This window comes from Candoia aspera, chromosome 3 (genome assembly GCF_035149785.1).
Source record: "Candoia aspera isolate rCanAsp1 chromosome 3, rCanAsp1.hap2, whole genome shotgun sequence".
Taxonomy (NCBI): Eukaryota; Metazoa; Chordata; class Lepidosauria; order Squamata; family Boidae; genus Candoia; species Candoia aspera.
Window position 1 is genome coordinate 6320783 of NC_086155.1, and position 24881 is coordinate 6345663.

At 46.7% G+C, this 24881-nt stretch overlaps 1 protein-coding gene across 1 annotated transcript; it reads right to left on the reverse strand.

Moving 5' to 3' along the window:
* Positions 1-12385: 12385 nt before the first annotated feature.
* PPDPF (pancreatic progenitor cell differentiation and proliferation factor) lies at positions 12386-23110 on the reverse strand. The gene is made up of 5 exons (XM_063296931.1): positions 22943-23110; positions 17965-18055; positions 15770-15847; positions 13969-14065; positions 12386-12657 (listed from the first exon to the last, which is right to left on the reverse strand). Exons 2-5 carry the CDS (start codon positions 18017-18019, stop codon positions 12543-12545), a joined length of 345 nt encoding a protein of 114 aa, XP_063153001.1. The 5' UTR covers positions 18020-18055; positions 22943-23110; the 3' UTR covers positions 12386-12542.
* Positions 23111-24881: the final 1771 nt, after the last annotated feature.

A 24881-nucleotide genomic window follows, 5' to 3' on the forward strand; every position in this document is an offset into this window, starting at 1 on the left:
GAGAACCGGATCTGGCTGGCCTTGACAAGCCCCTGATCGTTGCTGCTTTTCCGAGAGCAAATATTGCTGAATAATGATGCTCAGTAGAGGTCTAACAGATGTCAAGAGTCCACCCACAATCCATTTGTCTCTGGGCAAGGGAATCCGCATTTGTCATGCCGTTCGTGGCTCATCCTGCTCCAAGCAACTGCTTTAACAGGCCAAGAAACCCATCATGCAAACAGACATCCATACACACCCATCAAGTTCTTCCTGTTTGGACCCAGGCATATTATGCCCAGTGCAAATCAAGAGCAAGTGGTGGCTGAAAAAAAAAGAGGAGGAAGTTAGGAGATAAGAAACAAGGCTAAAACTAGTTTACACCAGAAACATCCAGAACATGGCTTAACTCACTAGCCAGGTTCAATGTCCTGGGAACTGGACATGCTGGCTGGGGAATTCTGGGAGTTGAAGTCCACCCATCTTAAAGTTGTCTAGGTTGAGAAACACTGTCACAGAGTGAATGAATTCAGCCAAGGTTGGTGAGATGCTGGTTGTTCCTTTGTCGCTTTCCACCAGAGGGTGCTAAAAACTTGGCAGATAAAATCTGGATTCTTCCTCCTTTTCTGATGCTTTTTCGACATGTCTAGGGCAGAAGAGCTGGCTGGCCTGCCTGCGGTTTTGCAGTTGCCTCTCCCTACCTTTGCAAGAAGCGCCCCTTGAGGCAGTTTTGGCGAAGGGATTGCTAGGCTGCTGGTGGCTGAATCCTGTCCTCATGGTTAACCTGGATAGGTTACTTGCTCAGCAGGTTTTAGGTTTCTGTGGGTGTGGGGTGTTTTCAAGGCAAGAGGTCCCTGATATGCCTACTGCACTTGGAAAAAGGGAGCAATGAAATGTATTTGAGGGACGGGGAGGGGCCAGCCCAGAAAAATTGCACGGCTTCTTGCTCAAAAATGAGAGTGCGGGGCTGCAGAAGGTCTTGCCCTTGGATGGGGAGAGTCCATCCGACCAATCTTGTATGAAAAAAAAAAAAGGAAGGAGTGCTATATATGGTCTTTTCTGTAGGAAAAAGCAGCATCTAAAGCTAACTTAGCAACTGAGAGTTTGGGCATCTTCATGATGGGTTGTTCCCCAGCGCAATGCAGTTCTCGTCATCTCCAGCCCCAAATGCCCAGTAGTGGTTCTGGCTGGGAATTCTGAGAGTTGCATCTGAACACATCCACAAGGAAAAGCTGTACAGGTAGTCCTCACTTAATGACCACAATCAGGACCAGAATCTTGGTTGCTAAGTGAAGTGGTCATTAAGCAAATCGAACCTGATTTTACAACCTTTTTTGCAGCTGTCGTTAAGCAAATCACCATGGGCATTAAACGAACTACATGGGCATTAAGCAAATCACACAGTTCCCCATTGATTTTGCTCGTCAGAAGCCGGCTGGGAAAGTCGAAGACGGCAATCACGTGATCACAGGACGCTGCGATGGTCATAAATGTGAACTGATTGCCAAGCGCCCAAATCATGGTCACGTGACCACAGGGACCTCTGCACAAGTCGTAAGTGTGAGGACCAGTTGCAAGTCGGTTTTTTCCAGCACCGTCCTAAGTCTGAACCATCACTAAAAGGATGGTTGTTAAGTGAGGACTTCATCATAGCCAGAGATGTGATAGCACGGAATCAATCAATCAATTTGATATGGGACAGAGTGATCTGTTGTATGTTGGGGCCTCAACAGCAGAAGGACTTGGTCCTCCAACCATGCTTTTCATCTTGGCTCTGGAACAAACTGGAAGCCAGAGAGCTAGGATCCAGTGTAGGAATTAATTCACATTGTTGACGGAGGTGTGGAATACTGTAATTCAGAATGGTCCTGCTTTGCCAAAGGATAACAAAGCTTCTTGCAGTTGCCTTGGTATCTCAGCTCCATTGTTTCACCAATAGTAAGAAAAGCTAGAAAAACAGGGTTACAAATGCAGTTGTATTTATCCAGAGGCAGAAGGCTGTGGATTTAAGACAGCCTTGCCCCACAAAGAGGAGACAGGAAATAACATACATAAAAAATGACAGAAATCTTATCCAGGATCTACCTTCCCTACTTTGTCAACCTAGCATTGCTAGCTCCAGAGAATCCATATATAATGCCTCAGGCAGGAGCAGACATGGGAGGAAGATCAAGCAGAGGAAGTGCTGTGGCAAGACAAGGCCCTGCAGGGGATGTACCATCGACAGAGAGCTGAGGTGGCTGACACTGGGAAATCCTACCAGTGGCTGGAAAGGGCTGGACTAAAAGACAGCCCCGAGGCACTGATCATAGCAGCACAAGAACAGGCACTAAGCACCAGATCCACAGAAGCAGGGGCCTCCCACACTAGATGGGACCCGAGGTGCAGACTGTGCAGAGAGGCCCCAGAGACAGTCCAGCACAGAGTGGCAGGGTGTAAGATGCAGGCAGGACCAGCATACACTGAACGGCACAACCAAGTAGCTGGCATTGTGTACAGGAACATCTGCACAGGGTATGGGCTAGACCCTCCCAAGTCCAGGTGGGAGGTTCCACAGAAGATTGTGGAGAATGACAGGGCTGAGATCCTGTGGCACTTCCAGGTCCAGACAGACAGGCAGGTACTGGCCAATCAACCAGACATCGTAGTAATAGATAAGGACCAGAAGACGGTGGTAGTGATAGATGTAGCGGTGCCAAGTGATGGCAACATCAGGAAGACGGAGTATGAGAAGCTGGAGAAGGACCAGGGCCTGAAGGAGGAACTGGAGAGGATGTGGAAAGTGAAGGCCAAAGGATTCCCAGTGGTGCTAGGGGCACTTGGGGCTGTGACTCCCAAGCTGGGAGAGGGGCTCCAACAGATCCCAGGAACGACATCAGAGCTCTCTGACCAGAAGAGTGCAGTGCTAGGAACAGCTAAGATCCTGTGCAGAACCCTCAAACTCCCAGGCCTCTGGTGGAGGACTCAAGGTTGAGGAAGACACATGCCACCCATAGGGGTGAGAGGAGACACACACACACACTTTTTTTTGGCTTGGTATGATGTGCCAACCCAATTTGGTTGTTTATGATTCATTGTATTACAATGTTTGTCAACCTTGGTATCTTTAAGATGTGCGGACTTCAATTCCCAGAATTCCTCATCCAGCCTTGCTGGCTGAGGAATTCTGGGAGTTGAAGTCCACGCATCTTAAAGGTTCAGAAACACTGCTGTATTTTGTGAACTCAGAAAATGAACTTAACAGCCAGATTAGGGTGTGGTACAAACACAGCCACTGGCAACCATTTCAGGAAAACAGAATTTCACGATGAAATTCAGTGCAATTTCTTGACTGATAAAAGTGCTTCCAAACCAATATTCCATGGGTGCAGCTTCTCTGACCCTGGCCTAGCCTCTAATTTGACAGAAAGCATCGTTTTGGCAGTCAGAACATCTCTGGGTAGATTGCTGTGAAAATGTAAGTTCTCCTCTTTGCATCGATCTATGCAGGCAGATGGAATTACATCTGGTCTCTCTGGTCTCTCTTGTCCTGTAATTGTTTTCTCTCTGCTGCCTGCCAACCCGTGCAAAATCATTGCGTCTAAAAATAGCCTTGGTTTAAATTCAGGAATAGGGAGGAATTCCTGGTACTGGGTGGGGGAAGCAGGCAGCAAAGAGCACACCATACAATTTAGGAGAACAATGGAGAGTGATCGATAATTTTGTTTGCTTGGGTTCAAGAATGAATAAAGCAGGGAAAATAAACAGATTAGTCGCAGGAAACAGCCCGGACTGATTTAGACAAGATTAGGAAGGATCAGGGTCTTTCAGTGGCAATAAAGATTAGAATAGCTAAAGGAACTGTTATTCCAGGATTAAAATATGGCAGGCAATGGTGTCTGGTGGAGTGGGGGTGTCAAAATCTGCAAGATGGTGGGCGCAGCATTGCAATTGCACCCTGCCCCTTCTGTCCATTGCATGCCTCATCAAAGGGACGGGGTGCATTGCAATGGTGCGCCCTCTCCTCCTGCAGGCACAGCTGTGGCTGTGGCACCTGAATGCTGAGAATGAGCAAGAGGAAGACGACAAGACACTTTTTTCCAAGTTTGGATTTGGGTTTAGCAGACCTCTTCTTTAAGACAATGATCAGAAAGCAGAAACTCACATATCTGGGGCTGGCTCTGGCAGAGACAATGAGCTGGAAAGAAATGACTGCTTGGCAAGATGGAAGGAGGTCGAAGAAAAGAAAGAAACAGGAATGGTGAAGAAAAGGGGTTAAGAGTCTACTGCAGTGTTTCTCAACCTTGGCAGTCTGAAGATGTGTGTGTCATGTTCACTGTTTCAATGTGCACTGTACATCGTAACGTTACACATGCCATGGTGCTGACACACGTTTCTGTTGGGACGGAGCTGCTGTGAAACCTTGTGCCAAACTCTGTATCTATGTTCATTTCAATGGAATGTTTTTGGGTTATGTGCTCTGTTCAAGGACTTTTCCTGCGGACCGTCAGAAGCCGTTAGGAGCACCTGGGATTGTGAGCTTGGGAAGAGGGATCTCATTTGTACCAAGGGTTTTTAGTTTGCATTTGGCGCGCTTTTTCCATTCTCAGCTTTCTTTGTGATCCTGCATACTATTCTTTAATAAAACAGATATCTTTGTGATCCTGCTCATGAGTCTGATGGTGTTCTAGAATAGGCAACCATTACATAAAGCTGAGAATCACCAAAGTTGTACCGTTAGCTCCTACCAAGATTAGTTTCTTGTGAGGGAAAAGAGTTAACGATGGCCGAGTCCAAGCTCACGACCGGGGGACTTGAGGAACCAACTGGCTTGATGCCTGAGTCAACGGTCAAGAGCGGAGAATTGAGTCTCACCCCAGAACCTTCAGGTTTCTGGCAGGATTTGAGTTCCAGCCCTGAGGTGGAGGAATCTGACGATGGGAGAGAACCAGAGCAACCGGCACCCAGCGAATCGCCCGCAGAGTTGATCACCTGGGATGAAATGGGAGAACCCCAGCCAGGGACGTCCCAGGCGTCCTGGAAGTATCGGTTCCCACTGACCCCAAACGTAGAATCTACCACGGTATCAGCAGGGAGACAGCCTAACACGCGAGGGAGGGAGGAACGTCAACCCCCTGAAAGGCTAAGAGTGGTAGATTTTTTTGTTGCTATCCTAGAAATGTGGAATGTTTTGGCCAACCATGATGGGGTTGTCACTGTTTGGCCAACATTAATTGGGGACCTCAACTCAGTTCTATAAATGCCTATGTCAGTGTTTCTCAACCTCGGCAACTTTAAGATGGGTGGACTTCAACTCCCAGAATTCCCCGGCTGGCTGGGAAATTCTGGGAGTTGAAGTCCACCCATCTTAAAGTCGCCGAGGTTGAGAAACCCTGGCCTATGTCTTCTTCATCACACCTGCAACCCATTCATTTTTATCCCCCTAACCATGATAGGTGAGGCTGAAAATAAGTAACTCTATAATTGGCTGCTAATTAGCCTTATAAACTTTATGTTTCCAACCCAGTTGAGTCAATTGCTGGCAAGAAGCTGGGCTTCTATGCTACTCACAATTTGTCCCTCAAATAGTAGTATTCAGAGATACCAGCAGGGCCGCAGCTAGGGGGGGGCAAGCGGGGCATGTGCCCTGGGCGCCGTGCTGGGGGGCGCCAAAATGGGCACGGAATCCATGTTTGCCCTGGGTGACGCAGACCCTGTATACTAGCTCTGCACATGGAGGTTTCATTATTGCCCAAAGCCAGGAACGGAAGGATCAGAGTTTACACAATGGGACATTCCTAGATATATTAACAGAGTTTTGGCTGGATCCTGACTTTCTAATTCACTGTAGTGTAATGATAGTATTTTGCCATAGTTGTCAAAGCTGTTTTTATACTGTTTTTGTTTCTGGTTGTAGAACCGATGAACTCAGATTCCAGCAAGAGTCCCGAAATGGCTTCTTCTAAAATCCAGTGGAGTGAAACAACGCTTCGTTGTTGCACAGATTCCAGCTGTGGGGTGGGACAGTCCTACACAAATTTCTTACTAGCACTAATTCAAAAGGAGTCTGGTGGCACTTTTTCTGGCCAACACGTTTAATCGAAAGGCAAAAGCCGTTGTGAGGTGCAGCCCCTTGCATCAGATGCACAGGGTGGCTAAAATGATTTAAAATTTAAATTGGGACGGGTCAGGGGTGGAGAAGGAGGGAAAGACGAAAGACACGGTGATTCTGCAGGTTACATGTGAGACAGATTGCAGGTACTGCATTTCTATAAAAATAATTTTATTTACAAAAAGCAAAACATATTTAAAGGCTGTTTGCTGAGAGGAGAGATTTCTCTCAGCTGCATATTCTCTGCAAGCCTACACAGAAGGGAAACTGAAACTAAAACAAGTCCAGGCAAATTCTTCCCCTTAGGCAATGCAACCATTAACACGTGAAAAGGGGACAATTAAAAAGTCCACACGTCTTGAAGTTGCCAAGGTTGAGAAACGGTGCTCTAGCTAGTGTTGGGCAGCCTAGGAGAGAAGGACGTGGGTAAGTAGAGATGAGTGTGTACGGTAGTCCTCGACTTATAACCATTTGTTTAGCAACCGTTCAAAATTACAACAGCACTGGAAAAAGTGAGTTATTACCACTCCTCGCACTTATGACCATTGCAGCGTCCAAATGGTCACATTATCAAAATTCAGGCGCTTGGCAACCGGCATGTATTTACAATGGTTGCAGAGTCCCGGGGTCATGTGATCGCCTTTGCGACTGTCCCAGCCAGCTTCTGACAAGCAAAGTCAATGGGGGAAGCTGGATTCACTTAACCACATGATTCACTTAACAACCATGCTGATTCACTTAATGACTGTGGCAAAAAAGTTGTAAAATCAGGCATGACTCACTTAATGACCACCTCACTTAGCGATGGGAATTCCAGTCCCAGTTGTGGCTGTAAGTCGAGGGCTACCTGTAGGTGTGTGAGAGAGCAAATGTACATTGTAACCAGTAAAGTTTTGCTGCACTTTGAATTTACTGAGTCTCCATGTATTCCATTGGTTGAAAATGATTTGACTATCTTCCTAATTATTTCCTGGCTGTCAACCAGGGCTGTGTATCCTGTATCTGGAAAACCCAGGTAGAGTGCCAAGGGGGTTGCGAGATCCATGCACCTCGACAGGCTGTGTGCGCGTGAGTAGGTGACCATAAGCAGGACCTGGGAGCAAACGTAACACTTGTGAGACAAGTGTCAAACGTGCAGTGGTCAAGGTGCTACTCAACGCCTTCATTTTTTGCCATCATAAACCCTCCTTCAGCATTGCACATGGGAACAGGCCAGGATAAACTGTGATTGCAACTGGAGAAAGAGCCAACTTGTGCCAGCATTTGGGATTTGAAACCCACCTTGGGCCTGTTACCTTTTCCAGTGCAATATAAAACTTGTGAAGAGAAACGTCTGATGACCGAGACCTGGTTCTTCTCTGTGAGATTCACTTCCACGTTAGTGAACAATAATGTGCCAGATCTGGTTTGGTACCGAGCGACTGACATGCCGGAGCTAGTACGATTGGCTATGGCATAAACAGTTCTTGCTATTGTTCTCTAACGTGGAGTTGCTGGAGTAGAAACCAGGCGATTGTGAGTTCTAGTCCTGCTTAAGCACAAAGCCAGTTGGATGACTTGGGACCAGTTACTTTCTTTCAGCCCGAGGAAGACGCTATTGGCAAGCCACTTCCAAAAAAGTTGCAAAGAAAACTGCAAGCCCCAGGAATCAAGGCTGACTCAAGGACCATGTCAAGAACAACTGGTGTGCAAGGTGGAGAACTGTAGCCTTATGATATGGGTAGTGATGTCAGCCCTTTGAGGCAGGCCAGACTTGAACACCAAAATCATGAATACTAAAACTACTTTTATTATAGGGTAGGCTAACAGAATCTTGCAACCCTGAATGGGCCTCCCCCCTCCCTGCCTTTATCCTAAAGAGAACTAGGGAGGGTGAAGGCTGAGACGCTTTCTCAAAGGACATTCCTGGTCTGGACTCAGATTTCTCTTCTCTGATCATTGGCCTGGCTGTGGCTTGCTCTTTCTTTAATTTAATTTATATAGCCACCCATCTCAAACCAATGACTCTCGGTGTCTAACAATCATAAAAAACAGTCAGACAATTAAAACAACACAAAAGAAATTAAATATAAATAGCAGCCAAGAGATGTTAAAGTGCATCAGTGTCAGCACTGTTGAGGTTTTCCTACTAACGATTAAGACTGCTATTGTACCTAATCATTTTGGCCGGGTGAAGAGGTTGTATTTGATTGTCTCCTTTCACGTGCTTGATGCAAATCGCCTGGGGGGAGGAACCTGCCCGGACTTGTTTCTTACTTCCTCTTTTTCTCTCTGCCGATATGTAGCAAGCCAGGAGAGCTAAGTCCTTTAAATATGTTTTGCTTTTTGTAAATAAATTATTTTTATAGAAATGCCTGGTGTGTGACTTTTCTGATCTCTCCTGGGCTAAAGGCTTTCCCAGCATTCTGCAACAAGCACAACCATGAAACGGGGCCCTTCGCACACTCAGGGCTCCAGGCCTGGGCACAAAGACAGGTCTTCCGAAAGGTTGGGGCCATTCCTTCTCAGGGGTGGCCTTTGGAACAGCCTAGCCCTAGATACTCCAAACAGGTAAAAACACGCTGTTCAAGAGTGCATGCAACACAGGAATGGAGGTGCATTGAATTAGTTGTTGCTAGTGTTATTTAACTGGGTCTGTTATTCTTGCCGTTTTTAATCCAATTTGTAATGGTCTGCTGTAAGCCAGATACTTCAGGAAAGGAGCAGCATATAAACCAGAGTAAATCATTAATAAACAACTGTTCTATTCAGGCTCCAACCGTTACGAATTCAAGGCAGCCGCATGGTTTGGCTGTTTTTTTGTGTTGACTGCAATGAGTTTAGAGTTTTAGCTCAGAAAGGAACACGGATACAATATTTTGATTTCTGTCTGGAATACAAAATTGCTTTAAGATATCCGAAGCGTATTAAATCTCAGGAGCCGGTTATTATTTTGCGCTTTGTCTTTCCAAGTGTGTCTTGGGTCCCACTTTGAGGACCTTGCATGACATTTCCCATTGCTCTGCAACTTCCAGATTTGGAAATCACCGCTAGCCCATCTTTTCTTGGTGCCAATACAATCCTTCTGAATCTCCTCAGGATTCACACATGGAAGGATTCCCCAAACCAGCACTTTTTGGATGCCTCAAGACTACTGAGGCCGAGCTCTCTGGAAAAGGCTCTACAGGCAGTCCTCACTTAGCTATCACAATTGGGACTGGGATTTCGGTTGCTAAGTGAAGTGGTCATTAAGCAAATCCGACCCAATTTTACCACCTTTTTTGCGGCAGGCATTAAGTGAATCGTGGGCATTAAGTGAACCACGTGATTGTTAAGCAAATCACACGGGTCCCCATTGATTTTGTTTGGCAGAAGCCGGCCAGGAAGGCCAAAAATGGCAATTATGTGACCACGGGACACCGCGATAGTCATAAATGCAAACTGGTTGCCAAGCACCCAAATCATGATCACATGACCGCGGGGACATGGTGACAGACATGTGAGGACTGGTCATAAGTTGTTTTTTTCAGTACCATTGTAAGTCTGAACCATCACTAAAGAAATGGTTGCTAAGTGAGGACTACCTGTAATGCTGGGAAAGGTGGAAGGAAAGAGAAGTGGACAATCAGCAGCAAGTGGGATGGACTCAGTAACAGTGGCGATGGGGGCACCATTAGAAGCCCTGAAAGGCCAGGTTAGCGACAGATCATCATGGGGAAAATCTATCTATGTGGTTGCTAGGAGTCGAAAACAACTTGATGGCACATAATCAAGACTACAATTACCACAACATGCAAACGGTGTGAGCGATGTGTGTAGAGCTGAAGAGCAACCCAACAGTAGGATATCATGAAGCAGGCTGATTTAAAAAAAAAAGAAATCCTAGATTGCAAAAGCCGGCTCCTCTTGCCTCCCCACGGATGGTCCTCCAAATGAGACTTCAAACTGCTTCTGAGTATTGCATCAGTCTTTCCACCTTCAAAGCCCAACCCATTTCCTATCCTAGTGTCCAGAAAAAAAAAAAGAAACAGAACTCTATTACAGGTGATTAGCATTCATCAGTTGAAAACGTACCAGCAGGCTCAAGGGTTACAACTGTGTGGTTGTGGGCGTGTAGCTACTTGAGCTGACTTGACTTGACAGCATGTTTAACTTTAAAAGGAGAAGGGAGAATGTGCCATCAATCAAAGATTCACAGACTTGGATGGAACTCAAGCTTTTCCCAAGGCTGCCAAGCAGGAATAATTTTTATTAACTAGAAGATATATTAAATATGCGCAAAAAAAGGTATTAGATATCCTTAGTTGTAATTATATTTCAGTTTCAGCAGGGGGTGCTACATCACTGACCTTGTTTGGGCTCAGAAGTTAAACAGGGTCAGGCCAGTTTGATTCTTGGATGGGAGACTTCCATGGACTCCAAGCCAGTAGACTGGCAAGATAAGAAAACCAGAAAAAAGCAGTGGCAAACTGTCTGTGCTGATGTCATAGATGTGTCCATATAATCGCCTGTTGACCTCAGTTCGGAGAATTTGCTAAATCACATCTTATTCTTTTACCAAACGTATAGGCAGCCTCACTCATAGTGACTCAGGGTAGCATACTGCGAAAAACAATCCAGACAAGAAGCCGGTGACAACCAGGGGTTAAACTATAAATTCCAGAGGGCAGCACGCATCCCCTGACCAAGCACATGGAGAAAAAGCTGGGTCTTGAAGGCCCATTTAAAGGAAGGTAGGACTGGGGCAACTTGAACCTCGTTGAGTGAGATGGGCAGTGACTAAATTTGAAAAATAAATAAAATAAAACCTCTGAGAACATTCTATTCCAGAGAGTGGGTGCCATGAATGAGAAAGCATGCTGCTAGTTCCCATCAGATGGTATCTTTGAAGATGGTACCTGAAGCAAGCCAACTCCATCCAATTGTACAGGATGGGCAGAAATGAAAGGACACAGGACGGTCCTTCAGCTAGCCAGGCCCCAGGCCATGAAGGACTATACAAGTGACAACCAGCACCCTGAATTGCAGCCAGAAGCTATTGGTAGCTAGTGCAGCTCACAGAGCAGAGGTGTTACATGGGTGCAGCAAGATGCACTCATAACTGTTTCCACCATTGCATTCCGGACCAGTTGTGGCTTCTGATGGTCCTCAAGAACAGCCCCATGTAGGGTGTGTTGCAACAGTCCACATGCAAAGGTTGAGGCACTTCCAGTCCAGAAATACCAGATGAATCTGGATGCCATTGGTTTGGATAGGAGCTGAAAGTCCAGAAGGACCCCCAAATTGAACACTAGTTTTTTTTCCAGGAAATGCTACTCCATTCAGAACTGAAGATGCAAAATCTGTGGTCCTGGGAGAACGTGGAACGCACACTCACGACATCTTGTCGGGGTTGAGTTTGAACCTGTTCCTCCCCATCCAGAACTGGACAACCTTGAGGCACAAGACCTCAACAGCATCACTTGGCAACCAGAGGTCAAAACATACATCATATTGATGACACTTGACCCCATGTTGATGGGTGACCCTGCCCAACAAGTTCATGTAGATGGTAAACAAGAGAGTTAAGAATGTGAAACCTTGAGGCACCCTGCAAACCAGGGGCTTCGGGCTGGACTTCTCCCCACCTCTCAACAGACGAACTGGTCATGGAGCGTGGAGCACAACCACAACAGTCCCACACCAATCTTCACGGATGATCCAGGATTCAATTATCATTGGTGTTGAAAGCCACTGAGAGGTCGAGGAGAACCAGGAAGGTTGCACCCCCCCTCCATTTGAAATCCTGAATTAGATTGTTTTCCAGATCTATTTTTTTTTAAAAAAGGGTTTTACATATATGCAAAACCCTTTCCAGATTGTCAGATCAGTTTGGAGGCATTCAATTCAGAAAATGATCCTATGTTCATGAGTAGGGCTGTTTCACTCCAGTCCCAGAAGCACATTTGCTGATGTCCAAATTCTTTTCCACCAGAGAACTGTCAGCCTCCAGCATAGACAAACCAGGGTTCAACGAACAGGCTTGCTTCAGGTACCATCTTCAAAGATACCATCTGATGGGACCTAGCAGCTTTTTATGCACTTTGGAATTTTTGACGGAAACCAAGACTGGATGACCTATTTGGACCATTTATAATAAAAAAAAAAAAGTCTCCCGCAATTTTATCTTGAGTTTGTAGGGATTCACAGAAGACACAAGCAGTTTAAAAGGCTGCTCAAGATTTATTAGTTTCTGTTAAACAAGTACAAAATGAAAGAAAAACGCGTTATCAAGGCGGTGTGGAAGAAAGACGTAGCTGTGTTGACCCTCAAACAAGTAGAAAAGAATGGTGTGTATTTTTTTTTAGTTGTCATTTTTATTTTTATAAAAACCTACGTCTGACTAATTGTACTCAGAAGCAGCCTACCTAGCCTACAGGGATGGGGAGTGGGAAATGGGCTGTAGCCCCTAGCGGCCAAATCAGAAGCGTCATCTGGTGAACACCGGCCTCCCTCACGCTGTGGGACCCACAGTGGGCTTGCTGGGTTCGCTGGCGTGGCGCTTCCTCATTGCTTCCTGGGCCAGGTCACAGGTGATCATGCCATGGGCTACCTGGAAGGTTCCTGAGCTGTAAGAGAGCCCAGGATGAGAGCACATTACTTCTAACTCAGACATGACTCCTTTCTCCCATATGCACCAACCCTGTAATGGTATGTGGGAAAGACCTTGGGAGGCGGGGCCAAGAGATGCTGTCTAGGGAGCAGTCAGGTAAGAGAGGGCAGAGCCCACAGCTGGATAGTGGCAGGCAAGAGGCTGTAAAGGAGATGGGGCTGGGGGAGAATTGTACTTTCAGACTTGCAAAATCATGTTAATGTAGCTTTACAATAAAGCAGAATTAGCTCATCTGGTCGTATTTCCTGTCTGGTCTACCTGGGAAGGCTGACATCAATCTTGCAAGTCTGAAAGTACAACTCTCCCCCCATCTCCTTTACGGCCCGAGACACTAGGGAGGGTCCCTCCTGAGCCTCTTTCTCCGCCCATTATGCAGCTGCAGGCTCGGCCCTCTCTTATCTGACCGTTCCCTAGGCAGCAACTCTTTGCCCTGTTCCTCAAGGTCTTTCTCACATACCATTACAAACCCAGACCTTAGATCATCCAGTAAAGTCCTCCTCCAAGCCCCCCCACCAGAGGAGGTAAGGTGGGTCTTTACAAGGGGAAAGCTTTTTCTGTGGCCCCCTCATTCCTGCAACCCCCTCACCAGAGAGGCCCAACTGGGGCCCACGTTAGCCTCAGTTCAGTACCAGGAGACCCTTCTATTTTCCAGGCTTTTAACCTGCTTTTAATTGCATTATACAGTTGGGTTTCCATATTCACATGATCTGTATTTGTGTTTTTGCAGTGGTGAAATTTATCATGCAAAATATTTGCCTGCTGCGGGCTGCATTCACCCTGAGTGACGGTGGGACACATGTATCTTCAGGACTTGGATTCACCCAACACACCAAGCCATAAAAACTAAGCCAAGATTTAAGCTAATTAATTTGAGCATGACATGTGAGTTAAAAGATCAGTCTTTAAACTGACCTGGTTAAGAGCATTGTACTTGTTTGTATTAAACACGACAGGCAAGTGATACAGCACCCTTTAAAATTTGGGGGCTATATATCCCATAAGCCCCTAACACTAACCATGCTGGCTCATGGGATATATAGCATCCCAAAATACACAGGGCATCAGATTTTGGCCATTAAATGGCCAGTAAGGTGAAAGTAAGGCCTTTTTTCTACCAAAATTTATCTCTTTGTTACATCTGTGAGTCCTGAACACTGCTTCCCATTCTAACACCAGTTGATCATAGCTTCCCAAGATCCTTATTTCAACAGTTAAGTTGAAACATCCCCAAAGGTGGATGTTTAAAATCTAATCCCAGCTCACTTACTTCTCTGGAGATTCTGATACGGGTGTCATAACTGGGTGGGTATGCTTTCCGAAGAAAAAACTGGCCCACCAGTGTCCAGGGTCAGACTTGGGAAGACCTACCAAGAAAGGAAGGAAAAAACTAGGATCAGAAACAGGAAAGCAGAGTTCAGAGACCATTTTGCCTTATCCAAACATTTTATTTGATTTATAGCCTTCCTTTCCTCTACAACAGTGTTTCTCAACCTTGGCCACTTTAAGATGGGTGGACTTCAACTCCCAGAATCCCCCAGCCATCTACAAGCACAAGGTGGCCTAAGGGGTCCTCCTAGTTTTCCCATCCCATCAACCTAGTAGGGTAGACTGGCTTGAGATAGTGACTGGCCCAAAATCACTCAGTGTACTTCATGTGCAAAAAATGGATTTAAAATGGGTCTTCTTGGTTCTAGAAGATCACTCTCCATTTTGACTAGAGTGAACATACAGGAGAAAAGAGATGGGCTGTAGAATGCACTGTTCCTATAGCACGTTGGCCTTTAACCTAATTTAGAGAAGGCCAACCAGCAAAATCTCCAAATTGGACTTTCGTTCATGCAAGAATTTCCCCAGATCCTTGCCTCTTCCCTTAGCTGACCCCAAGTGGAAGAACTGAAGGTATTTTGAATTATTCTCCTGCCAATCAGAGGTTAATCCCAGGAGGACATTTCTATTCCCTTACTTAGCAACAGAATGGTGTAAAGAAGGGACAGCACCATAAAATTGCTGATGGATGTAATGTTTTGGCCAAGGAAGAGGCTGAGATCTGCTACAGCAGCTCATTGGCTGCACCCAAATGGCAGGAGATCAATTCTGCTTCTTCCTTGAACTTGGCTAGAACCTCATTCCTCCTCGGCTGAAACTGAATTAAAGACATGCAAGGAGAGCAGGAAGTGCAGATGTTTACTCCCATGTAAATTCTCCCATTTCTGTGGGAATGACATGCCACCCAACTCAATAGTTTTACTGAAATTGGGCATGGGCTCTGGCAACCAACTAAGGTATACTTCAAGCTTTCTTCATGAAGCCATCTTCTCTCAAGCAAGCAAAAGAGCGCTCTTAGATGTTCCTGCATTTTCATGCACAGCCAAGTCATAATAAATAGCTGAGAACACAGCTTAGAGCATTCTGTGTACTGGATCAACACGTCCACCTCTGAACTTTAGAGGGAGCAAAAAGTCAACCCTGCCTAGCTTACAACCATAGGAATCAGCTATTGAAAATCTCAGCCACTTTCTTGGTGGGTCCCACAACAACCAACCCTTGCTTAAGTAATACTCCAGATTTCAGCTCTACCAAATTCAAAATGGAAAAGAGAACACTGTAAGACCAGCAATAACAATGCAAAGCTTGATAGCACAACGTGAGTGCAAGCCAACGCAGTGCGCACTCCAAAGAGCAACCATATTTCCTGGTAAAAAATCTCCACAAGGCTTCACAAAAAAGGATTTAAAGGTACTTAATCATATGGTCCTATGAGAAAAACAAGCACGTTGATTCAATGGACTGTGGATTTAACACACAAAATCTAAATTTCAAGCAATGGCAGATTTCACCCTAGGAGACAGACCCAGTTCATTGCATGGTGATTCAGTCCAGTCAACGTTCACACATTTTGCACACGTTACACACCCATGTAAAACCTCACCCACCATTTAGTGGACATTCAACTCTGATGACACCCTTCCTCCCTTCTTAGTACGTTAAATCAAGGGATTATTGTCCCTGTGTTTGTAAAGGCCTTCAACCAAAACCAAGAATGAATTTTGAAAATCTAAAATATTGACCTGGATGGTGTGGGATGACTTCTCCAGAGTACTCAGCACTTCCACAGGAGCTGTTGCTGGAAGTGGAACCCAAACGTCCTGCAGGAGAAGACAAGGGGCCATGTTAGCCAAAACATTTACTGCTTTCCACAGTGCACCTTCCTGCCACATCTTGGGAACTGTCTGGATTGACCCTTTCCAAAGCAACACAGGAAGAACTTTAGAGAAGCTCAAGAACTTTTATTAAAGAATTAACTTGACCCAAAATGAAGCCAGGGAAGAGGCAGGGGATTCACCTCTGGGTTGGGAGATGTTTGAAAACCCTTTACTCAGAAACAGCCAATGCCCAGGGCCTTTTACACACACATTCATTGGGGTCACAACAATTTAAAACCCTGTCGCTCATTAGGCTTTCACCCTGTGTACTATTTCTCCTTTCATGAATGCTCCAAAGGCCAGTGAAGGAACACAGTCCTTCCCAAGCCATCCCATGTACCACCCACATGGCCACGTTTCCGGCTAGATGGACTGTGTTACCCTTCCCACACCTCCAGGGCCCATTGCAACATTGCAGTGAGGGAGAAAATAAAAAGTTTGGATCAACATCTGTGTTGAACTTTGGCCCAGTCCCTTCAGGCCTCAAAACTCCACCCAGGGTGGAGAAGTAAGAGACGCAATGAAGGATTGCTAGAACATGGACAGAGATGCAGACAGTCCCACTCAGAGCAGGGAACAGGAGGTGAAGTTTTTCATAAGCACCAACCCAAAGTGCTGATTTAATTAACTGGTTGCAAGTGCAGAAACTGAGATCAGCCATGCCAAACAGAGTGAAGCTTAAAAACTCATTAGGTTACTTATTACTATGAAATGCATGAGTTCTCTCTTTGTAAACAAGGAAAGGAGAAAAGCCTGTTTTGGGGGTGCAGGTTGGTTTTTTTTTGTTTTTGGTGCCTTTGTGTCAGTGTTGACTCCTGGCCACTGCCTGGACAAGTCCCTGCAGTTTTCTTGGCAAGGTTTTTCAGAAGTGGTTTGCCACTGCCTGCTTCCCAGGGCTAAGAGAGAGGGACTGGCCCAATGTCACCCAGCTGGCTTTGTGCCTAAGGCAGGACTAGAACTCACAATCACCTAGTTTCTAGCCTGGTGCTTTAACCACTGCACCAAACTGGCTCTCAGAAGCCTGTTAAGAAGGAAAAATACTTGGGTAGAATTCCCACAGCATGCCAAATCTCAATTTAGTTAGCTATTTGGAGCAATACCTAAATCCAGCCATAGCAAGTGGTGGGTGAGGAGATAACCCATCAACCCTGTCCTATTTTTGCACCTTCCAGAGCTTTGCACCTCAGATTACAGCTCTGAAATTTGGTACCAAAATAGATTTGTCTTAAATTGTGGCACCAAAAGACTCCAAATAGGCACTGAAGCCTCTTTATTTTGGCCAAAGATATTCCCTATAAACACTCCAGAAAGGGCTGAAATAGTCTATCCCTGCATGTGATTAGCACATCAAGGCCACCACCTTGTAACCTTCCAAGGCACAGTACTATGGCTTGTTCAGCAAGCTAGACTTTAAATATACTGTTGCTTAGTATGACGTGCAAGCCCAGCCATGTTAAGTCCTCAGCTCATTTCCATCTTGGGAAAGTAACTTCCCTGAGATCTAAGGCTACTTTCGCAGTCTGAAGTCAAGAAGGGCTGATCCATACCATGTGCTGACCTGGGTCAAACATCATGCAAAAGCATTACTAGTTTACCTTTGTTTTGTTGAACCCACACTTATTCAACTTCCCTATCCCCCAACCAATAAACCAGGTTCACACTACGGGCAATTATTTTACAAGCTACAGTGGTCACGTTTGCATAACCAAAGTAACCCTTGAAAGCTCTTCCCACTCCTGTTTTCATCTCAAATGTGATGTCCGAACTGTAACTATGATTACACACATTTAACTTGGTGACCAGACTAACCTCTTTTCTGTATTTGCATAATAAGCTGAGCCACAAAACTCATCCAAAGAGTGAAGTGGGCACTGTAGGACAAAGCCACCTTTTCCCCCACTCTACTGGAGAAGAGTCTTCCATGCAGTCCAAGCACAGCTGATGTGACATGGTGTGCAAATCTGTGCCCTTCTGGGGTCAACAGGATGGGAAAGGTTGAACACTTCCCCTCCTTTACCCTTGGTTGGCAGTGACTCACAACGCCCTTTTCCCACTCTTACTTCGGTAGTAGTCGTGGGTTGCCACAAGGGAGCCACTCGACGGGATTGCTGCCATCTTTCTTGATCTTCTTTCTTGCGCAAGTTGTAAATCCTGGGACACAGAAAACATTAAGCCTCTTATGGGAATGTAGGAAACAGCCATACGCAAATTAAGACCACCTCCATTCCTCTGACAAGACAGTGGTACATTTAGTACCTACTTAAGAAAGATGTGGAAAAGCTGCCATCCTGCCCAGGCCAACCTGGCTGTTTGGCTTCCAGCAAACAGCTGGATCATCCCCAGTCTCCCAGATCAGAAAGTGATTTGGGGTCACACGCATCCACAGAATCAGAAGCTGACATCAAAATGACAAAAGCAGCATTGCCTTGTAGGGACCACCGTTTTGTACATGTCATGATGTATGAAAGTATGGCACCTGTATCATGCCAGCGCAACCCTATTTAAGTCTCAGATCCTACAGTGGTGTCTGGAAATGGTACTTCAATATTGGGATATATTTTGGGGGTTGAGCTCAGGGAAAGACTGCTTCCTTCATGACAAACACTGCGTCAGCCCCAGCTAGCGACTTTTACAGCTACAGGTAGGCCTCATTTAGCGAATGCCTCAGTTAGCAACCATTCGCAGTTAAGACGGTGCTGAAAAAGTAACTTTATGACCAATCCTCACACTGACAACCTTCGCAGGTCCGTAAAGCAAAGGAAAGCTGAAGGAAGATCATAAGCACAGGAGCGGTTTCACTTAGCGACCACTTTGTTTAACAACTGAGTTGCTGCTCCCACTTGTGGTTGCTAAACGAGGATTACTTGTACATCAATTAAATTGTCAGCAATATTACCTCCATTTCTCATTAAAGCTTACTGTGACTGACAAACACAACAGTCAATGTCTGTAAGCGCACCGACGTGTGTACATACACAGATGTGCACACACACCCTTTTTGGAAAAGTCAGACTTTTAATTTTCTTGGTGGGGACCCCATTCTTAGAGTGACTGGTAGGACTTAAGACACAAAAGGCTGTGAACGATTCTTGGAGCTGACTCACTGGCTCAGAGCAGACAATGCCATACTATCACCCCTCAGCTGCTGCTGAGTTGCTAGGATTAATTGCCACCTCAGCCTAACATTTTGACTAACTCCACTTCATTAGGCAGCAGATCCCAACAGCTCATTTGAACAACTCCCAGAGAAGCATCAACACATTTTCATGTTGCACCAGCACATTTCATGGGAACAGGCACACACCCACAGAGCTGGGTGCTGCTGTTCTGTGACTTGGAAAAGCAGCACCTTACTCAAAATTAAATCATGTTCTGAATTAAATAAGTGTTAAATTTAAAAAGTTTCCTGAACTAAACACTGCCAGTCCAACTCTGGGGTGATAGGAAGAGTCTGCCAGTTGGCTTGACTTATAAATCACCGACCAGGTTCACAGCCAAGTTTTCCCAAGTTTTTTTGGGTGGACCAAACGCTGATGATGATAAAGGGGACAGCCAGCAAATACATTCCTCCAGGGGTTGGAATATTTCAGCTCTATCCAGAACTCAAAGTAATCTTGGGGATCCATGACTGTTAGCCTTTTGGCAGTGAGACTGCCTCTGAAGGTCAACTGCTGGGACACTGGCGGGCTTCCTTAGGAAGTTGGTTGGCCACTGGGAGGACAGACTGCTGGACTAGATGGGCCAGGGGCACAGCTTAAGTTCTCATCCAGAATGCAAGATGCAGGTAACCTGATGGCTGCTGTCAGACTTCTTCCTCAAATGCTTGATGTCTTTTCCCTTAGAGGGAATCTCAGAAGGCCTACTTAATTTTTTTTTTGGCACCTTCAAGTCAGTGTTGACTCCTGGTGGCTGCCTGGATTAGTTCCTGAAGTTTTCTTGGCAGCATTTTTCAGAAGTGCTTTGCCCTTGCCTGCTTCTTCCTAGGGCTGAGAGGGATTGGCCCAAGGTCACCCAGCTGGCTTCGTGCCTAAGGCAGGACCAGAACTCAAGTCTCCCAGTTTCTAGTCCGGCGCCTTAACCAGTACACCAAACTGGCTCTCCTACTCCAATAGGGGAATGCAACTTTTTCAGGGTACATTTAACTATCTAAGTGGAGTCAAGGACGCTCACCCCAAAAGGAAGAAGGGGCCAGGGCCAAAAACTAAAAACAAACCAGGTTTAGACAAGCTCAGTTTGAACATTCCCATGTATTTGGTTAATTTACTTCTTCTATTGGTTTAAAATTGGGCCAGAGTCAAAAAAAAATCTTTGAAGATTCTGCTTGGTTTATCTTCTATTGCCACTGCAGTGGGGGATTCCCAGCTAGTCTGCTGAGCCAAAGAGCAGATGGGTTTCACATCGCCCATTAATATTTGGGCTGCCATCTTCTTGCATTTACAAACTGACACTGTGCCATGCTCCGTCCTCTAAGGAGCTCTTCCAAAAGCAGTCTGGAGTTACTCAATAGGGTATGAGTAAAGTACAATTACAGGTTGTAAGCAAGAGAAAAGCAGGTCAATAAGATACAAGGAATAAGCAACTCCATGGGTCTGCTACAAAGCAAAGCCTCTTTGGAGCATCAGCAGCTAAATCACAGACATGTGCAAAGTACTTTTGAGGGAGCTGTTAAGCAAACCCAGAAAGCTTGCACATCTGGTGCGGGTCTTTGGTACTCTGCAAAGATACAGCTGCCTCAAAGAACCACAGAGAGATGCTACATTCACACTCTAGATCAGAAGCCACCTTTGAGTACAATCAGCTGTTTCCGTTCTTTTGAGATTTCTATTCAAGTTTATTTTCCTTTCCTAGCTTCCCCCCCCCCCCTTGCCTATTCATTTTCACTGTTCAGGACAAAATGAGCAATAGCCACTACTGTAGTCAATTACTACTTTATATAAGGTTTACTTTAAAGCAGTATTTCTCAACCTCAGCAACTTTAAGCTGTGTGGACTTCAACTCCCAGAATTCTCCAGCCAGCCCTGCTGGCTGGGGAATTCTGGGAGTTGTAGTCCACACAGCTTAAAGTTGCTGAGGTTGAGAAACAGTGCTTTGAATCTAAAAGGGCCCCTAAAGGAACTTAGAAATCTGGATTTTACTGGTTTGTACACACACCAGTCAGAACTGACACAAACATGAACACAGTCACTTGCCTAGGTACAGAAAAGGGGCTATAATATTAATTCTGAATAAGTCAGAAAACACTCCAGGAGATTGAGACATGTGCCTCAATTTGCCAGCAGAAAATGGTAAATTAAAAAAAATAAAAGGAAAATTCTAAAAAAGAAATAATCTAATTTGAGTCTTCTAAGTGCATTTGAGTTGGAAGAGGGGGCTGAGATACTCATTCTTGCTCCTTCCTCTTGTGTGCCTTTTGTTTTACTCAGGAGGAAAAAAACCCTCTGATCTGAAAACCAGAATAAACTGGCTCACCGCCTGCTTACTTAACTGGCTTTATTTATTTTTTTAACACACCTCTGCAGGCTGCAAAGCAAGCAAAATGTGTGGTTTTTGTACACACTTCAACAGCTCCCAGGGAGGAGGCGGGATTTTTTATTATTTTTTTTTAATAGCTATAATGTAACGGTCAAAGATCGAGTTAGCTTCCCCCCCCCCCCGCGGGGGGTACTCCTCCGTTTTTTCCACAATTGGGGCCAATATGGCCACCAGACAGCACTCAGCCAAGCAAAAACGCGGCGGCCCGTCAATTACTGACCAGACTTCTTCCAACATAAGGCGGATTAACTATTAACATTTCGATAAGGGCGGCTAAACACAAAAACGAACAAGACCGCCATCCCGGCAACCACCCGGGTCAAGGCGAAGGGTGTACAGAGGAGGAAAAAATAACCTTGACCAATAAACATTCCACCCCCCCCAAAAAACCCCATAAAAATAAATCAGCGTTTTTTGACGGATGGCGAGAAAAGCGGAAACCCGAATGGAACGTTGGGACACTGAATGGAACGCCGAGGGCCGGAATGGAACGTCCGATCAAAGCTTAGAACGTTCGGGCCACACGTCCTCCCTTCCCGCGCGGAGAAGGGGGGGGGGGGAGAGACGGTTGGACCGCGAAAGCGTGAGAAGAGAGGAAAGGAGTCCCCCGACAGGATGGGACCCGGAACCGCCGAGTGAAACCGACACGCTTCTTACGTTGGTCGCGGGGGGCGAAAGCGACGGCTCCGTAGGGGGCTTGGGGGCGCCCTCGGGCCGGTATCATCTGCTAGCTGTTTTGTTCAAAAACTACATATGCTAGCAGATGATACCGGCCCGAGGGCGCCCCCAAGCCCCCTACGGAGCCGTCGCTTTCGCCCCCCGCGACCAACGCGCCACAGCCGTTGCAGGGCCCCGATGCCACAGGGGCAGCTGGTCAGAGGCGAGTCCGACGCCCGGTTCAACGGGACTTCGGCTGGGACCGTCGTCAACGACACCCTCGCGAGGGAGGAAACCGAACCGGGCTTCGGGGCGTTTTATTCCCGAGTAGTCAGGCGCGAGTAGCGCTCATCCCCAGTAAGCACGGCCAGCCAGGCTCCAATTTAAAGATCCTACTGGGCAGAAGGGTTCGAAGTCGCATTCAAACAGCAGCTTCACACGAAAAAGTGCATTACAGCTGAGGAGCAAAACCGGAAGCGGTTTGAAAACATGTCCGGGCCTTGATGGCTCCGCTCGTCTGGGTGCGATAAAGTGGCTGGGGTCGCCCGGCACGTTTCCCTGGCTCTCCCTTTCGCGCTCAACCCTTGCCCTGAGCCGCCCATCGACTAAGGGGCCCGAGTTCGCCCCACCGCGCTCACCGTGATTAACACGGGTCGAGTTTAGGGCATCGTGTGAACGCAGCCGCTCGCGCTTTCCCTGACCGGAGTCGGCAAGTGGCGCGGATCCGTTACTCGCCAGCAGCGGCTTCCATGCGCGGGAAAGGCAGGCGTGGGAAGCCTCGCGGAGGAAGGAGCCGAAGGAATTAAGGCAGAAACGGGGGGGTTGCTTGCAAAAAGGGCCCCCCCTTACCTTGAAGTCTTAGCGCTGCGACCGGCAGAATCCCGGCGGCTCGAGACCACGGGTGACCTGGCTCAGGAGGGCGGACGCTAGGCGACGGAGCCCATTTGCAAGGGAGCTGCTGCGAGTCTCCACGTCCACCGAGGACTCCGAGCGCGGATGGTTTAGAGGCGGAAGCGCCGCCGCATCGCCTTATATAGGGAGCCGGGCGGGTTGCGTCAGCTGAGGCCACGCTCCCTTCTCCAACAAGGCGGCGGGGGAGCCCCGGCCGGCGGCGGCTCCTGGTGCCCGCTCTCGCCCTCCTGCGGCCAGCGACGGAGCCCGGCCTCGGCTGGGAGAAGGTAAGAAACCGCCTTTTGTGGAGCGGTGCGGGGAGGAGAATCCGGGCGGCCGCTGGAGGTGAGGAAAAAGGGGCAGAAGAGCATCTCTCTCGGCAGCCATCTAGTGGAGGTCCGTCTGTTGACAGACCTGGTCTGTGTTACGAATCCGCCCCCCCACCCCGGCGTTGACTCGCTTGGAGACCTCTTCTGATGTTTTTGCAAGGCTGGGCTGCTCTGCCTTATTATTATTTATTGATTTTTTTAATTCAGCTTTTTAAGATATATAACTCAAGATGGTGAGCTGCCTATTTCCCACAACAACCCTGTGAGGTGGGGTGAACTGAGAGAGGGGGACTGGCCCAGCCAGGCCTTCATGCCTAAAGCAGGCCTAGGACTCACCGTCTAACACAGGCCCCACTGTGGTAGTGAATGCATGTTGCTCAAAAGGAGGCCTGCGTTTGTTAGGGGCCCTTGTGACTGTCCTCGCAGAGACATGGTGCAGGCATGCGCCTGTGGGATGCCTCTTAGCAAAGAAGACGGTCACGAAAGTCACCCGTTGCAGGGTTGCCTCCTGGTAGCCCAAGAGCTACAAAACCTGGTATGCAAAAATCTAAACAGCCACTAGAAGGCAGCAAAGTGATATGGAAAAATCCATCTGTCTCTCTGTTGCCATCTAGTGGATTTCTCTGGGCCTAATTCCTGGTACCGACTCCCATAGTACCTGCTTAGCCCAATGTTTTTTAACCTCAGCAACTTTAAGATGTGTGGACTTCAGCTCCCGGAATTCCCCAGCCAGCCATGCTGTGAAAGTGACCTGCCCAAGGTCACCCAGCTGGCTTTGTGCCTAAGGTGGGATGAGAACTCAGTCTCCTGGTTTCTAGGCCAGCGCCTTATCCTCTACACCAAACTGGCTCTCAAGTTTAATATGCTATTAGTAGTAGTAGCAGCAGAGGTAGTAGTTCATGGACATGGTCATGCAGTCATCATGATAACAATATGGAAGGGATTTGCCATAACCATTTGGGGGGATTTTTTATTACTTTCCACTCTAATCTGCAACTTTAGGAATTCCTGGTGGTCTCCCATCCAAGTACCAAACAAGTCTGCTTAGTTTTTTCATAACACCCAAGATTGGCCAGTGTGGAGAGCGGAACAGAGAGAGGGTCTGTCCAAAGTATGGGTCAAGATGTGAAAATGATCCAAAAGAGAGATACTTTTCTAGACCCTTTATAAAATAAAATGGTTTCACTGGCAATAATGGGGGAAAAAACAATAAAATTTAAAACCATATTTTTAATGGGAAGGGATGAGCTTGCTTGCCTTAGTATAATTTCTGAAATCTGGATTTCATTTCATTTTGAAGACATCCCCTTTCATTTACTGATGGAAGGAAGGGGTGTTTTATGGCCTTAAATCAGCCTCTCCTAAAGTGCTCTTAAAAGGTCGCAGCTTGCAAAACGCTGGCAGGCCATACGTTGCTTTTGCCATTCTCTTCCAGAGCCCCCACGCTTCTTGTCCTTCCAGCCGGGTACTTTTAAATTCCTCCCCCAGTTTTTGTCTCTCCTCCAGTATTATTCCTTCTGCAGAGGGCAAGCCAGGTCAGCGCGGTGCATAGACGCCTCCCGTTCTTG